This window comes from Asparagus officinalis, chromosome 4, assembly GCF_001876935.1.
Source record: "Asparagus officinalis chromosome 4, Aspof.V1, whole genome shotgun sequence".
NCBI classification, from domain to species: Eukaryota; Viridiplantae; Streptophyta; class Magnoliopsida; order Asparagales; family Asparagaceae; genus Asparagus; species Asparagus officinalis.
Window position 1 is genome coordinate 136,863,978 of NC_033797.1, and position 12,859 is coordinate 136,876,836.

The window sequence follows — 12,859 nt, forward strand, 5'->3', positions numbered from 1 at the left end:
ATTTATTTTCAACACTCAGCTCTGAATCAAATTCAAGACCGTGCGAGTCATATTGGACCCCCTCTCCTCCAACCAATCCAGATTGCCCACGGTGGGTCATCATCGATAATACGTGGGCCACCATCAATAATATTTGAGAGAGTTTTTATACATGGTCCACATGGCAAAATGACTCGAAAATCAACAACTTTCTTTTGTTTCTTGAAATATTATCTAAGACATAATGATGCATATGTCTTATTTCGTGTATCAATATATTCTGCTATGTTCGTATTACCGTTATATTGTAACTATTTTGCTCCCGAGGTAAATCTTTACCAATTAAGAAGAAACTTTAAAATTCCAGTTTACCACAAATAAACCCTGATTAAATATCCTTAAACTAAGCCCAACCTTTTTAAGCCCATTACCATTATCACGGACCAAACACATGCTTTCTCTAAATTTTCTTCATAAAAACTCCACCGACTCTTGACCTGAGGCCCGAAGTCCTCTTTTGAGATGCGCATCCTCAATTTACAAACCCCATTTCTTCGCGCTAGTCAAATTCTAACCCGAAAGCTACATCTTCTAGCATCATCTAATCAATTACCCACTTGCTATAAAGCCCCCCAAATCCTCACTCCTCTCTCAAACTCAAGATCTCTCAAGGTCGCAGCATCAGCGGAAATGGTGAAGGCTATCAGAGTCCACGAGCTTGGTGGCCCTGAGGTAAAATTTTCAGAAATTTTTAGGTTCTATTGATATATGGGAAGATATTCTCAGCTGGGTCAATCGCAAATTTGCTGATTTTTTTTATGAAATTCAAGGTTTTGAAGTGGGAGGATGTGGAGATAGGGGAGCCCAAGGAGGGAGAGATTAGAGTGAAGAACAAAGCTATTGGTGTTAATTTCATCGATGTTTATTTCAGGCAAGGAGTGTATCAAGCTGAGGTCCCCTTTACTCCTGGTAAAATTTTCTGTTTAATGGTGTTTGTTATGATCATGGACGTAGCTTCTCTTCATTATGATAGTTATTTTTGAAATGGATACATTGTTAGGGATTTTAAGGAGATTAATCTGTGAAATTAAACACTAAACAAATAACGACACCAATGAAAATACCATAAACAAAACAAGTAAACACCAAGATTTAACGTGGTTCGGCAAATCATGCCTACGTCCAAGGGACAATCCAGAGAGAAATATTTCACTATGAATCAAGAGTACAATTCCTCCAAGTTACACCTGAACTTGAGGATTAAATCATAAGAGAAATACAGTGTTATCTTTAGGGCATCAAAATCCTAAAACCCGTCTCACCAAAATTCTCCAATACCTGCGAAGAAACCAACATCGTATCTTCGACGGCGTCGTCGTTCTGAAGACAACGGCTTTTGAGTCACTGCAATCGGATAACCGAGCTATCCAGAATCTGAATTTTTTTCCTATCTCTCTCTCCTTTTTTCTCATGATACTGTAGCACACACTGTAGCACCAAAAAATACAGGTTTTTCATATATAGAATTCTCAAATCTATTCATATTTCAAATAGATCATCCAAATCCACTTCTAGATAGAGTTTTAATTTATGTGAACCTTATGTGGGCCTTATCTTGGGTTGGACCCACAACAATCTTCCCCTCCTGCCCATCGAGGGAGTATGCCAATCTGTAACTCCTCAATGGGAGTTCATGTCTACCGATCGCCGACACAACTCAGTCTTCTCTCTAGAAACGGTATTCGTTAAAAAATCTGCTGGATTTTTATGTGTGAATCTTTTGTAGCTTCAGTCCTCTTTCTCAACGGCTTCTCTAAGCCAATGATATCTCACATCAATGTGTTTCGTTCTGGAGTGGAATGTGAATTTTTTGCTCAAATCAAGAGCACTTTGACTATCAATGAAGATTTGATAATTGTCCTGTTACAAGCCTAATTCCTGTAGAAATCTTCTCAACCAAATCATCTCCTTATCGGCTTCTACAACTGTAATATATTCCGCATCTGTTATAGATAAAGCAACACATTTTTACAACCTGGACTGACAAGATACTGCTCCTTTGTAAAATTGAACAACCAACCTGAAGTAGACTTCCTGTAATCGAGATCGTCTGTCATATACACATCTGTAAAATCATATAATACTGCATTCGATCTCCAAAACTCAAACACAATCTGAAACTACCTTTCAAATATTTTAAGATCCACTTTACACATTCCTAATGAACTTGTCCTAAATTAGAAAGAAATCTGCTCACAACGTCAACTGCATGAGTTATATCTGGCCGAGTGCAAATCATGACATACATCAAACTCTTTATAGCTGAAGAGTAAGGAATATTCTCCATCTCACTCTGTTCCTCATCTGTAGTCGAGCAAAACTTTTTGCTAAGCTTCAAATGACCTGTAAGAGAAGTATTGACTGATTTGACATCTTTTATGTTAAATCTATCAAGTAGCCAGTCAACATATTTCTCCTGTGATAACCATAACTTCCTGATTTTTCTGTCATGAGCAACATCCATACCAAAAATTCGTTATGTCGAGCCCAAATCCTTCATGTCAAAAGATTTAAATAACTCATTCTTCTGTCCATCGATTATCTGATTATCCTGACCAACAATCAACATGTCGTCCACATAGAGCAAATATACACACGAATCTGCAACTGTCCTCTGGTAGTCATGACTCAACATGAAAGAATCAAATTTCTTATACCACTTCTTGGGTGTCTGCTTCAAACCACAGAGGCTCTTCTTTAACCTGCAAACCATGTGTTCTTTTTTTCTTCACTTCAAAACCCTCCGGCTGCTCCATGTAGATCTCCTCCAAATCACCATGAAGGAATATAGTCTTCACATCAAGCTGCTAAATCTCGAGGTCTAAACTAGCTGTTAACTCCAAGATAACTTTAATGAACGTCATCTTCACAACTGGTGAAATTTTTTTATCAAAATCAATGTCATTTTTCTGACCAAAGTCTTTCACCACTAATCTGGCTTTGTATTTCTAAATCTCTTTGTAGTCATCCTTCTTTAACTTAAACACCCACTTGTTCTTCAAAGCTTTTTTGTCCTTCGGCAAATCCATCAACTCATAAGTATCATTTTTCTCAAGAGACTTCATCTCTTCCTTCATAGCCTAGAACCATCTGTCTTTGTCTTTATGAGTATGTGCCTCCTGAAAGCTTTCTGACTCCCCCTCTTCTGTCAGCAAAGAATACTCCGAAAGTGGATATCTTGTGGATGATCGATGCTCTCTAGCTGTTGGTGATGGTCTCTCTGCTGAGGAGCCTCCTGCTCGTGAGCTGTTGGTGATGGTCTCTCTGCTGAGGAGCCTCCTGATCACCATCTTTCTGCTCTGGTATCTGATCGTCATCATCAACATCATCATCATGCACCTGCTCTATATATGTAGGATGTAACTGTACTGAAGACGAAACAGGTATCAAATCTGGAATCTCACTAGCAACACTTTGATTGCTCTGCTCTCCCGAGATCTGTAATAGTCTGATCCTCCTAAAAAATCACATTTGCTCATCTGATAATTCCTCTTTTCTGAATCCCGTAATTTGTAACCGAACTCATCTTCTCCATAACCAAGGAAGATGCAATTAACTGTTCCATCATCAAGCTTCTATCTCTTCTCCTTCGGAATGTGTGTAAACATCTTACAACCAAACACCTTCAGATGAGAATAGGAAACATTTTTTCGGACCCAACTCTCTATGGAATATCAAAACTCAAAGGAACTGAATGAGACCTATAGATTATGTAGCATGTAGTGCGAATAGCTTCAGCCCAGAAGCTCTTAGGTAACTTCGTCATCTTCAACATGCATCTGATTTTCTCCACAATGGTCCTGTTATACCTCTCTACAACTCCATTATGCTGCGGTGTGCCGGACTCTATCCTCTGATGCCGAATACCATGCTTGGAGCAGTAATCTCTAAACTTAATGAAAGTGTACTCTCCTCCATTGTCGGTGCGCAAACGCTTCAACTTCTTTCCTGTCTGCCTCTCCACCACGACATAAAACTGCTGAAAGACTGAAAATACATGGTCCTTTGTTCTCAATAAGAAGACACACATCTTTCGTGATGCATTATCAATAAATGTGACAAAATACTTATTGTCACTCAAGGACTCTACCTCAATAGGATCACAAACATCAGAATAAATTAAATCTAGGATATTATCTTTTCTTTTAGAGTGCTTACTAAAAGAAACTCTATGTTGTTTGCCAAACAAACAATAATCACAAGAGGTGAGTGATGAACCTTTGGCAAAGAAAATGAGAGACTTATTTGCTAATATCTACAATCCCTTCTCGCTCATGTGTCCTAGTCTCCTATGCCACAAACTGAGAATGTCACCATCTTGAGCCACACTCAAAGAATCATATGAAGTCTTTACTTAAGTATTATATAAATTGCAACATATACTTCCTCTAGCCACCACAAAAGAGCCTTTGGTGGTTTTATATTTTTCTCCACCAAATTAAATTTCATATCTCATTCGGTTCAAAGTAAGACTCGAAATCAAGTTGAGCCACAAATTGAGAACATGCCACACATTTTTTAAGATCAATGTGCATCCGGTATTTATATGCAAGTGTATATCACTAAGTCCCACAATCTTTGAGTAGCTGGTATTGCCCATCTTCACATTGCTAAAGTCACCTGCTTTATACGATGTGTGAATGTCTCGATTGAAAATAGCATGACATGTAGCTCCTGTATCCACTATCCACTCGGAATTCTGACTTGTAACATGCATACAGTCTTCTTCACTGCAAATGAGAATAACATCGGTTTTAGACAAAGTAGTTGTAGTGTCATTGTCAGTTTTTTTCTTCTCATCTTTCTTTTCATCTTTGTTCCCAGCTTGTTCTTTCTCAATGCTTGATATGATATGGCTTCGCACAATAAAAGAAACTTCTCTTTTTAGACTTAAATCTGCCCTTGGATGCGCCACGACCTTTGGACTGGTCCCTGTACCTGCTCCTTCCCTTGTTCTCCGCGACAAGTGCCTGTGAGTTATCTGTGCTGGTAGACTTCCTTCGAGTCTCCTCATTGAATAAACTACTAGTAATCATGCTCATCGATAACACACCATCTGAAGCTACGTTGTTGACTATCACAACCTGTGTCTTCCAACTGTCTGGCAAATAACCCAATAGCAATAAAGCCTGTACCTCATCATCGATAGTCATCTTCATGGTAGCTAACTGATTAATTAAATTCTTGAACTCATTCAACTGTCCTGCTATGTTGCTTCCTTCTTTAAATTTTAAGTTCACTAACCGCCTCATAATAAACGCCTTGTTTCTCGCGGTCTTCTGCTCGTAGAGATCCTCAAGCTTCTTCCAAAGAGACTTCGTATTAGTCTCACCCGATACATGATAAAACACACTAACGTCGATCCACATCCGAATATAACCGGTCGCCTTCCAGTGTTGTTTCTCCCATCCTTTATCAGTCATCTTTTCTGACCTGGCTTTATCTTCCTCAATAGTATCATGTAAATCTTTACAATACATAATATCTTACATTTTGGACTTCTATACTTGCCAATTGGAACTATCCAATTTCATTATTGTGCCATAACTCTCAATCCTTTTCATCCCAAAGCACGCCTTGAACCAGAACTCTGATACCACTTGTTAGGAATTTTAAGGAGATTAATCTGCAGGATTAAATACTAAACAAATAACGACACCAATGAAAATACCATAAGCAAACGAACACCAAGATTTAACGTGGTTCGGCAAATCGTGCCTACATCCACGGGGCAATCCAGAGAGAAATATTTTACTATGAATCAAGAGTACAATTCCTCCAAGTTACACCTTAACTTGAGGATTAAATCACAAGAGAAAAATACAGTGTTACCTTTACGGCACCAAAATCCTAAAACCCGTCTCACCAAAATTTTCTAACACCCGCGGAGAAACTAGTACCGTACAATCGACGGCGTCGTCGTTTTGAAGACAATGACTTTTGAATCACTACAATCGGACAACCGAGCTATCCGAAATCTGAACTTTTTTCTCTCTCCTTTTTTCTCATGGTACTATAGCTGATACTGTAGCACCAAAAATACTGGTTTCTCATATATAGAATTCTCCAAACCTATTCGTATTTCAAATAGATCGTCCAAATCAACTTCTAGATAGAGTTTTAATTTATGTGAACCTCATGTGGGCCTTATCTTGGGCTGGACCCATAACATACATACCCATCTGATTTGTTCCATCGAAGAGCTTGGTTCATTGCTTGTATTTTTTATCTATTCGGCTAGATCATAGAAAGGGAAAATTTGACAAAACCCCTCATGAACTTTGGGGTGTATAGCAAATTCCCCACCCAAACACTGTAATTTACAAAGCACTCTCCTGAACTAGTTTCACTTAACTACCATGACTGACGTTTAGTTTAAGCTGTCATGTGTTTCACTTTTTTCTTCCGTAAAATTTGCCCTTGTAGAAAATTAACTCCGGGTTCGAGTTTCCACTACGACTACCTAATAGGTAACCATCTTACTATTCCAGGCAAAGCCGCACAAGTTGGTGTAGGAGACGAAGGTGCAGATATAGTATTATAGGCAGCTTCATTCAAGCTCAAACAAGTGTGAACATGTCTAAGTTAAAAAAAATATAACAACCAGGCGATAATGTTAGTATAGGAGATGAAGGTGCGGATATGGACAGCTTCGTTGCAAGCTCAAACAAGTGCAAACATTTCTCGAAGTTGAAAAACAACAACCAGGCGACAATGTTATATAGAAAGCTCAGACCTATGATATGATAGATTAAATCACGGTGAAAGACAATACTTAAGGAGAGATAGATGGCATGATGAAGTAGAGAATATTTGGTTGGCTTGCTGTGGATCCTTTTTTTTATTGCCTTTGTTATCTTTTCCAATTTAATTTTGTAGTCTGTGTGGGGCCTCGTAATATTTCTCTTTTGTCTTGTCAACTTGAGAAATGTTTGAACATTAACAGAAAATTTTAGAAGGGAGCATCTCCACTCTTCCTCATTTTCTCCTTCAATTGTGCGGATATGATGTAGGTAGCTCCCTTAATTGTGTGGATATCATATGTTTGGAGCTCCCCCTTCAAATTTTTTATAAAAAAATTTCATGCACATATTCTATATATATTTTATAATTTTAAATTGAAGTTGAAATGCATTAAGCTTATGCTTCTTAGCTGCAGAGCAAACATTTCAATGTATTCTTTTTTCAGAGATTGATAAAGATAGCTTTTATGTTTGGAACTCATTTTCATAATGTGATGCTGAGTCGCTGACACTTGATTTGCTATTTAACTATTTAAGATAAGAATGTTTCGATTAGTGACCTTTGATGCTTACTGTTGGGTTGCAAAGGCCTAGTAAGGGAGATGAACTAGTTGGGTCCATTTGACTTAGAATGATTAACTCTATCTGAGTCATGAGTCCATATGTACTTAACAATATATCCATCTAACTCTTTTTCCAATGAAAGGCTAAATCTATCTCATGCTTTTTTACCCCTCAACATACTTAACCAAATGAATGCAAGGCACTCCTAATAAGCCTCAGTGTAATGGCTAGAGGATATATCATCTTAACTTAACAATTCACAAACAAACAGAGAAAAGCCAGAGATAAATGTGAAAACATGTGCACCTATAGGAGCCCTAACCAGTGTGGGACCAACTTACACACCCGACATATGTAACTTCATGTGCACTCCACGTCAAGTCCTACTTCATGCAAACAAAGTCTCCAAGTAAAAAGAAAAATATCCAAAGTCCCATTGAACCATGACCTTTGGCACCAATTTGTGAGGTTGAAACCCATTGACAGATAGACTAGACTAATCTACTTGGACTCAATTGAGCCAAAAGGATTGACACTATTTGAGTAATGTGTCTAAGTATACTTAACTGTATAATGTAAGACTAAATACCATCTCATGCTCTTTTTGCTAACCAAACCCACACAGCGAATGAATACGAGAGTCGAGATACTCCTAATACTTATAGTGAAAGATACTTATCAATTACTTGTACATGCTCTTCTACATATTTACATGCTCATAGATGTCAAGCTACCCAGTAACATTTCTAATTAGTTAAATGGCATGTTTTTTATAAGCAGGAACTTTTTATCATTTACCATATATTATTTGAGATAATTTCCAAAACTGTCTTTTGCGCATTCATTTAGCTTGTATTTTACATTGCCAATGTAAACTATGTAACGAGAAGTATGTATACCTTCTGGAGACTGGTTGGCTGATTGCATGAATAGTTTGAATTTGGATGTAACCTCACTCTCCTACATAATTGCAGATAGGCTTCTGAATAACAAAATTTCACTTCAAGGAGTCTTAAAGACGCTACAACAAAATCTTATGTGCCTTTTTGTATCAAAAAGTTGCTTTGTCCCTCTTTTTTTCTTGAAAGAAGTTACTTGATCATTCAATACTTGAATATATTATTCTGTCAAAATTATGACTCAAATTAATTTTTCCTACTATGATGTATGGGGACCAGTGCCATGAGATGTTACCTTCAATACATGTTTACCAGATATGTATCATTTGGGCACTATTGTTTCTCTTTTTTATTTAGAAAAAGGAAGAAGTAGATGTCCTGATCTTCTTGATTTTCTTAAGAGTAAGCATCCATATTGATGGATATATTTGGTACACATTCATTCCCATAAGCATGGGCCCACAGTAATCTGTCCTTCCTGTTTATTGAAATCTGACTAGTTGCTAAGAACTAAACCGTGACAACTAAAAAAATATAAAGGGGTTCTTGGATATATATCCCTTGAAGCATGCATATTTGCAAACTATCCCCAAAATCTAAAAAAATTGCAAAAACTATCTCCCAAATTATCATCTTTAGAGAGAAAAAAGAAATCCCCTAATCAACAAATCATCAGCTTTTTAGATATGGATAATAAATAAAAAAACTATTTTGTTGATATTTTTACGTTGCAGTTACAAATTAACCTATCAAAGTTGATGCTTTGTTGATTTTGGGCGTATTTGGTTTTTCCAAAGTCAATGATTTGGGAGGTAGCTTTGCAAATGCTGAGATTTGGAGAGTGGGTTTGCAAATATGCATGATTTAATGGGTGTATATTTGTATACCAAATATAAGATCGGCATCTTCTATTTTCAATTACCATTTTTTTAAAGTTAGATTGAAGTAAGTCTTGGTTCACTAGTATGTATTCCGCTTTCCTACGCTTTCCTTCACACAATGATCAAAGTCTTCAATCCAGGTATGGAAGCAGTTGGAGTTGTGACCTCTGTGGGCCCCGGTTTGACTGGCAGGGAGGTAGGAGATGTAGTCGCTTATGCGGGCAGACCGATGGGTTCCTACTCAGAGGAACAAATTCTTCCAGCTAGTGTTGTGGTGCTTGTTCCACCTTCAGTTGATTACAAGACTGCTGCATCAATCATGCTTAAGGGCATGACCGCTCATTATCTAGTACGCCGTTGCTTCAAGGTATATAGGCTTCCTAACTTTAGAGGTTGTTTATTTCCATGGAAATCTCAAGATTCCATGAAAAACTTGGGTCACAATTATGTATTTCATCTGACACAACCCTCTTCCGCATTTTGTTGAGAAAGTGTGTTGGCTATGGTGGTTGGGGTTTGCCGCCACCACTGTTTTAAAAAACCTCCACCTAGTCCGTTTAGACGTACGCCTAGGGCTAGGCGGTACCTAGGCCGCCTAACTAGCGCCTAGCGCCTAGGCGGTATTTAGGCTGCCCACCTAGATTTTACGAGTGTTTAAAGAAGCATTGTCTGCTTACGTGGATTGCACCCTATAGGACTTCATTGTGATTTTGTGTGTCGTCGCCTACACGTCCTCCAAACTCCATTAACCTATAAGTTAACAGTAATTTAAGTTTATTGTTAACTTAAACTTAACAATAACTTATAAGTTAACAGTAATTTGAGTTGAGAATGAGTTTTTCACTGTTGAGATGAACTTATAATTTGAGTTGAGAAGTATAAACATACAAAGAGCTATTATAATTGGTAAACCAAGCAATTTAGTTAACAGTGTTGATATTTTAGTATTTATGCATCTTTGATTGGGTATATATATATTATCTTCAAGTATCACAATTAAAAAAATAAAAAATAAAAAAAACTCTCAGAAACCGCTTAGGCGCCCGCCTAGGCGACTAAACGTTGGGTGCCAAGTCTGACGCCTAGAAGCGCCCAGCGTTTAATGTAACATTGGCCGCCACATCAGCAAAATCCACGTTCCATATTGCTGTCACATCAGCAAAATGCACGTTCCATATCTCCTTTTTATGAGATTTTGGGCACAAGTGTAGTGAGACCCACATTCACCTTTACATCCAACTTCCTGTTCAACCAAACCCAAAAAAATAAAAAATAAATAAAAAAGGAAAATTTTAGGTAATTTGGGATTTTGAAGGAAATTCATTTGGTTCCATTTCCAAAACTTATTTTAACATTCAAGCAGCCCCTTGAACTTCAGTCAAATCAAGACCTTGATTCGATTATCATACACACAGTCCTTCCCTTGAGTTATTCTCGACATAGTATTGATTTAAAGCTACTTTGGTTGCAGGTTGAACCTGGGCACACCATTCTAGTTCATGCTGCTGCAGGTGGTGTCGGATCGTTGCTTTGCCAGTGGGCAAATTCTCTTGGAGCCACTGTCATCGGAACTGTATCAACTGAAGAGAAAGCAGCTCAAGCAAGGGAAGATGGATGTCAACATGTCATTATCTACTCTAAGGAAGACTTTGTCACCAGGGTTAACGAGATAACCTCAGGAAAAGGAGTCAATGTCGTCTATGATTCTGTTGGAAAAGATACCTACCAGGTAAGCATACAACAACTGGCGTTGAAATAATTTTAATGTCATTTGTGTAATTCCTTATTCATAATTAGCATTTTACAATACAATTGTGGTAGATATGTTCATAGTCCATCTTGGCATATCCATGAATAGCAAAAATTTTACAGAAGCTTATATGCAAATAAATTAGACATATTTATATGTGAAGGTTATTCAAATAGTTGGTGTATTTATGGATAGGAGTGGAACTTGATCAAATCTTATGAAATAGTTTGGTCACTATTCATCTAGCTAGTTGCTCAAATTCTATTTGGTAGGCCATTAAAAGGAATCAAGTAATTTTCAGTATTAAAGTGTTAAACAAATCTAGTATGGATGTTTACACATTCATTCGATTGCTAATCAAATATTTGTTTAAAGTTTTATCCTGTATTATTTTTGCTGTTAGACACATCATGTTATGTTTTGATCCACCTTACAGTTTGTTTTTCCTTTTCTTTTTGCTACCTCGCCATGTTATGTTTTGATCCACCTTACAATTTATTAATTTAGATTGTATACTAGTTTTGAGAGAATTAAGGGTCCAACATTGATTTTTTAACCAAACATCCAATATCCCAAATTACATGAGCGCTTTGAATTATGAATTTAAATGCTGAACTTTTTAGTATAGCTATTTTGAAAGTACAAGCTTACTACTATTTGTTGGTTAATTTGTATGAAAGATGAAGGCAAAGTACCAAGTCTTTTTCCTGGCTATGATGCAAATTAAAGTCAAGACACTGCTTGAAAATAGAAGTAACCTCTAAGAAATCAATAATGTAGTTAAGCCACTGGACAAGAGAGCATTATCTCGTTAGACACTTCAACATAAAGAAATTAACAGTTTCACTTTGATTTATACAATGCAGGGATCAATATCCTGTTTGGCTCTAAGAGGATACATGGTGTGCTTCGGGCAATCATCAGGGAAACCCGATCCTATTTCTTTAGCTGATCTCGCTCCAAAATCCCTCTTCTTGACTCGCCCTTCTATGATGCATTACACTTCAAGTCGTGACGAGCTTCTAGAAGCTGCAGGTGAGGTCTTTGCTAATGTTGCATCTGGAGTTCTTCGTGTTCGTGTCAACCACACTTACCCCCTGTCTGAAGCAGCGAGAGTTCATGCTGATCTTGAAGCAAGAAAGACCTCTGGTTCCATCGTGTTGATCCCTGACAACGATCTGAGAGTCTGAGAACTTAAAACTGTGTAGTTTGTGACATGCAGTGAATAATAAGAGGTCATCATGCCCGCTTGTGTTATGATACGTAGTTTAAAGTCTGTGTCTTTGTGTAATAAGATCTTAACATGGACTTTTGGCTGATTAATTCTCCAATGTGGACTGCATTTATAGAGAAGTTCAGTTGTTTTCTGGGTTAACTACATCTACGTTACCCTGAGATGCGATGTGATTACGCGATTAATTATAGTATGTTTATAGTTACCCGTGTGATTCTGTCGTCTGTTTTCCTCCCTTTTCATTCCCGTGTAGATGCAATTAGTAGTCTTAAGGTTACTCGTGCATGCAATTAGTAGTCTTAAGGTTTTGTGGGACACTAGTAGGATAATTACCCACATAGGATAAAATTATCCCTCATATGGAAAAAAATTGCCCCCAAGCCAAAATTTACCCCAACTCTCATAATGAAACAATTTGAGATGAGTGAGATAATTTTGGAACATTTATATATTAACTGCTAATATATATCCTAATCATATTAGCTAAATATAAAATGATTATATAATTAATATCATTAAACTCATTTTTAATATAGTATATTAATTATAATGTAATATATTAAATTTGCATATTATATTATATTTATTATAATATAATATAATATGTTATATTATATTATATTAAGTATATTACTATAATATGACATATTAAATAATATATATATAATATTATAATATATTATAATGTGATAAATATAAAATGATTATATAATCAATGTCATTAAACTTAATTATATTATATTATATAA

At 36.8% G+C, this 12,859-nt stretch overlaps 1 protein-coding gene across 1 annotated transcript; it reads left to right on the forward strand.

Moving 5' to 3' along the window:
* Window positions 452-12,243, forward strand: LOC109839487 (2-haloacrylate reductase). The gene is made up of 5 exons (XM_020407928.1): window positions 452-711; window positions 810-948; window positions 9,267-9,493; window positions 10,598-10,855; window positions 11,743-12,243. The coding sequence occupies exons 1-5, from the start codon at window positions 502-504 to the stop codon at window positions 12,064-12,066; spliced, it is 1,158 nt and encodes a 385-aa protein (XP_020263517.1). The 5' UTR covers window positions 452-501; the 3' UTR covers window positions 12,067-12,243.

Excerpts from the sequence above, each read along its gene's own strand:
- LOC109839487 (XM_020407928.1), top strand. The coding sequence starts at position 502 with ATGCGCATCCTCAATTTACAAACCCCATTTCTTCGCGCTAGTCAAATT. Across the intron at positions 712-809 it reads ACGAGCTTGGTGGCCCTGAG|GTTTTGAAGTGGGAGGATGT; the intron begins GTAAAATTTTCA and ends ATGAAATTCAAG. Across the intron at positions 10,856-11,742 it reads TTGGAAAAGATACCTACCAG|GGATCAATATCCTGTTTGGC; the intron begins GTAAGCATACAA and ends TATACAATGCAG.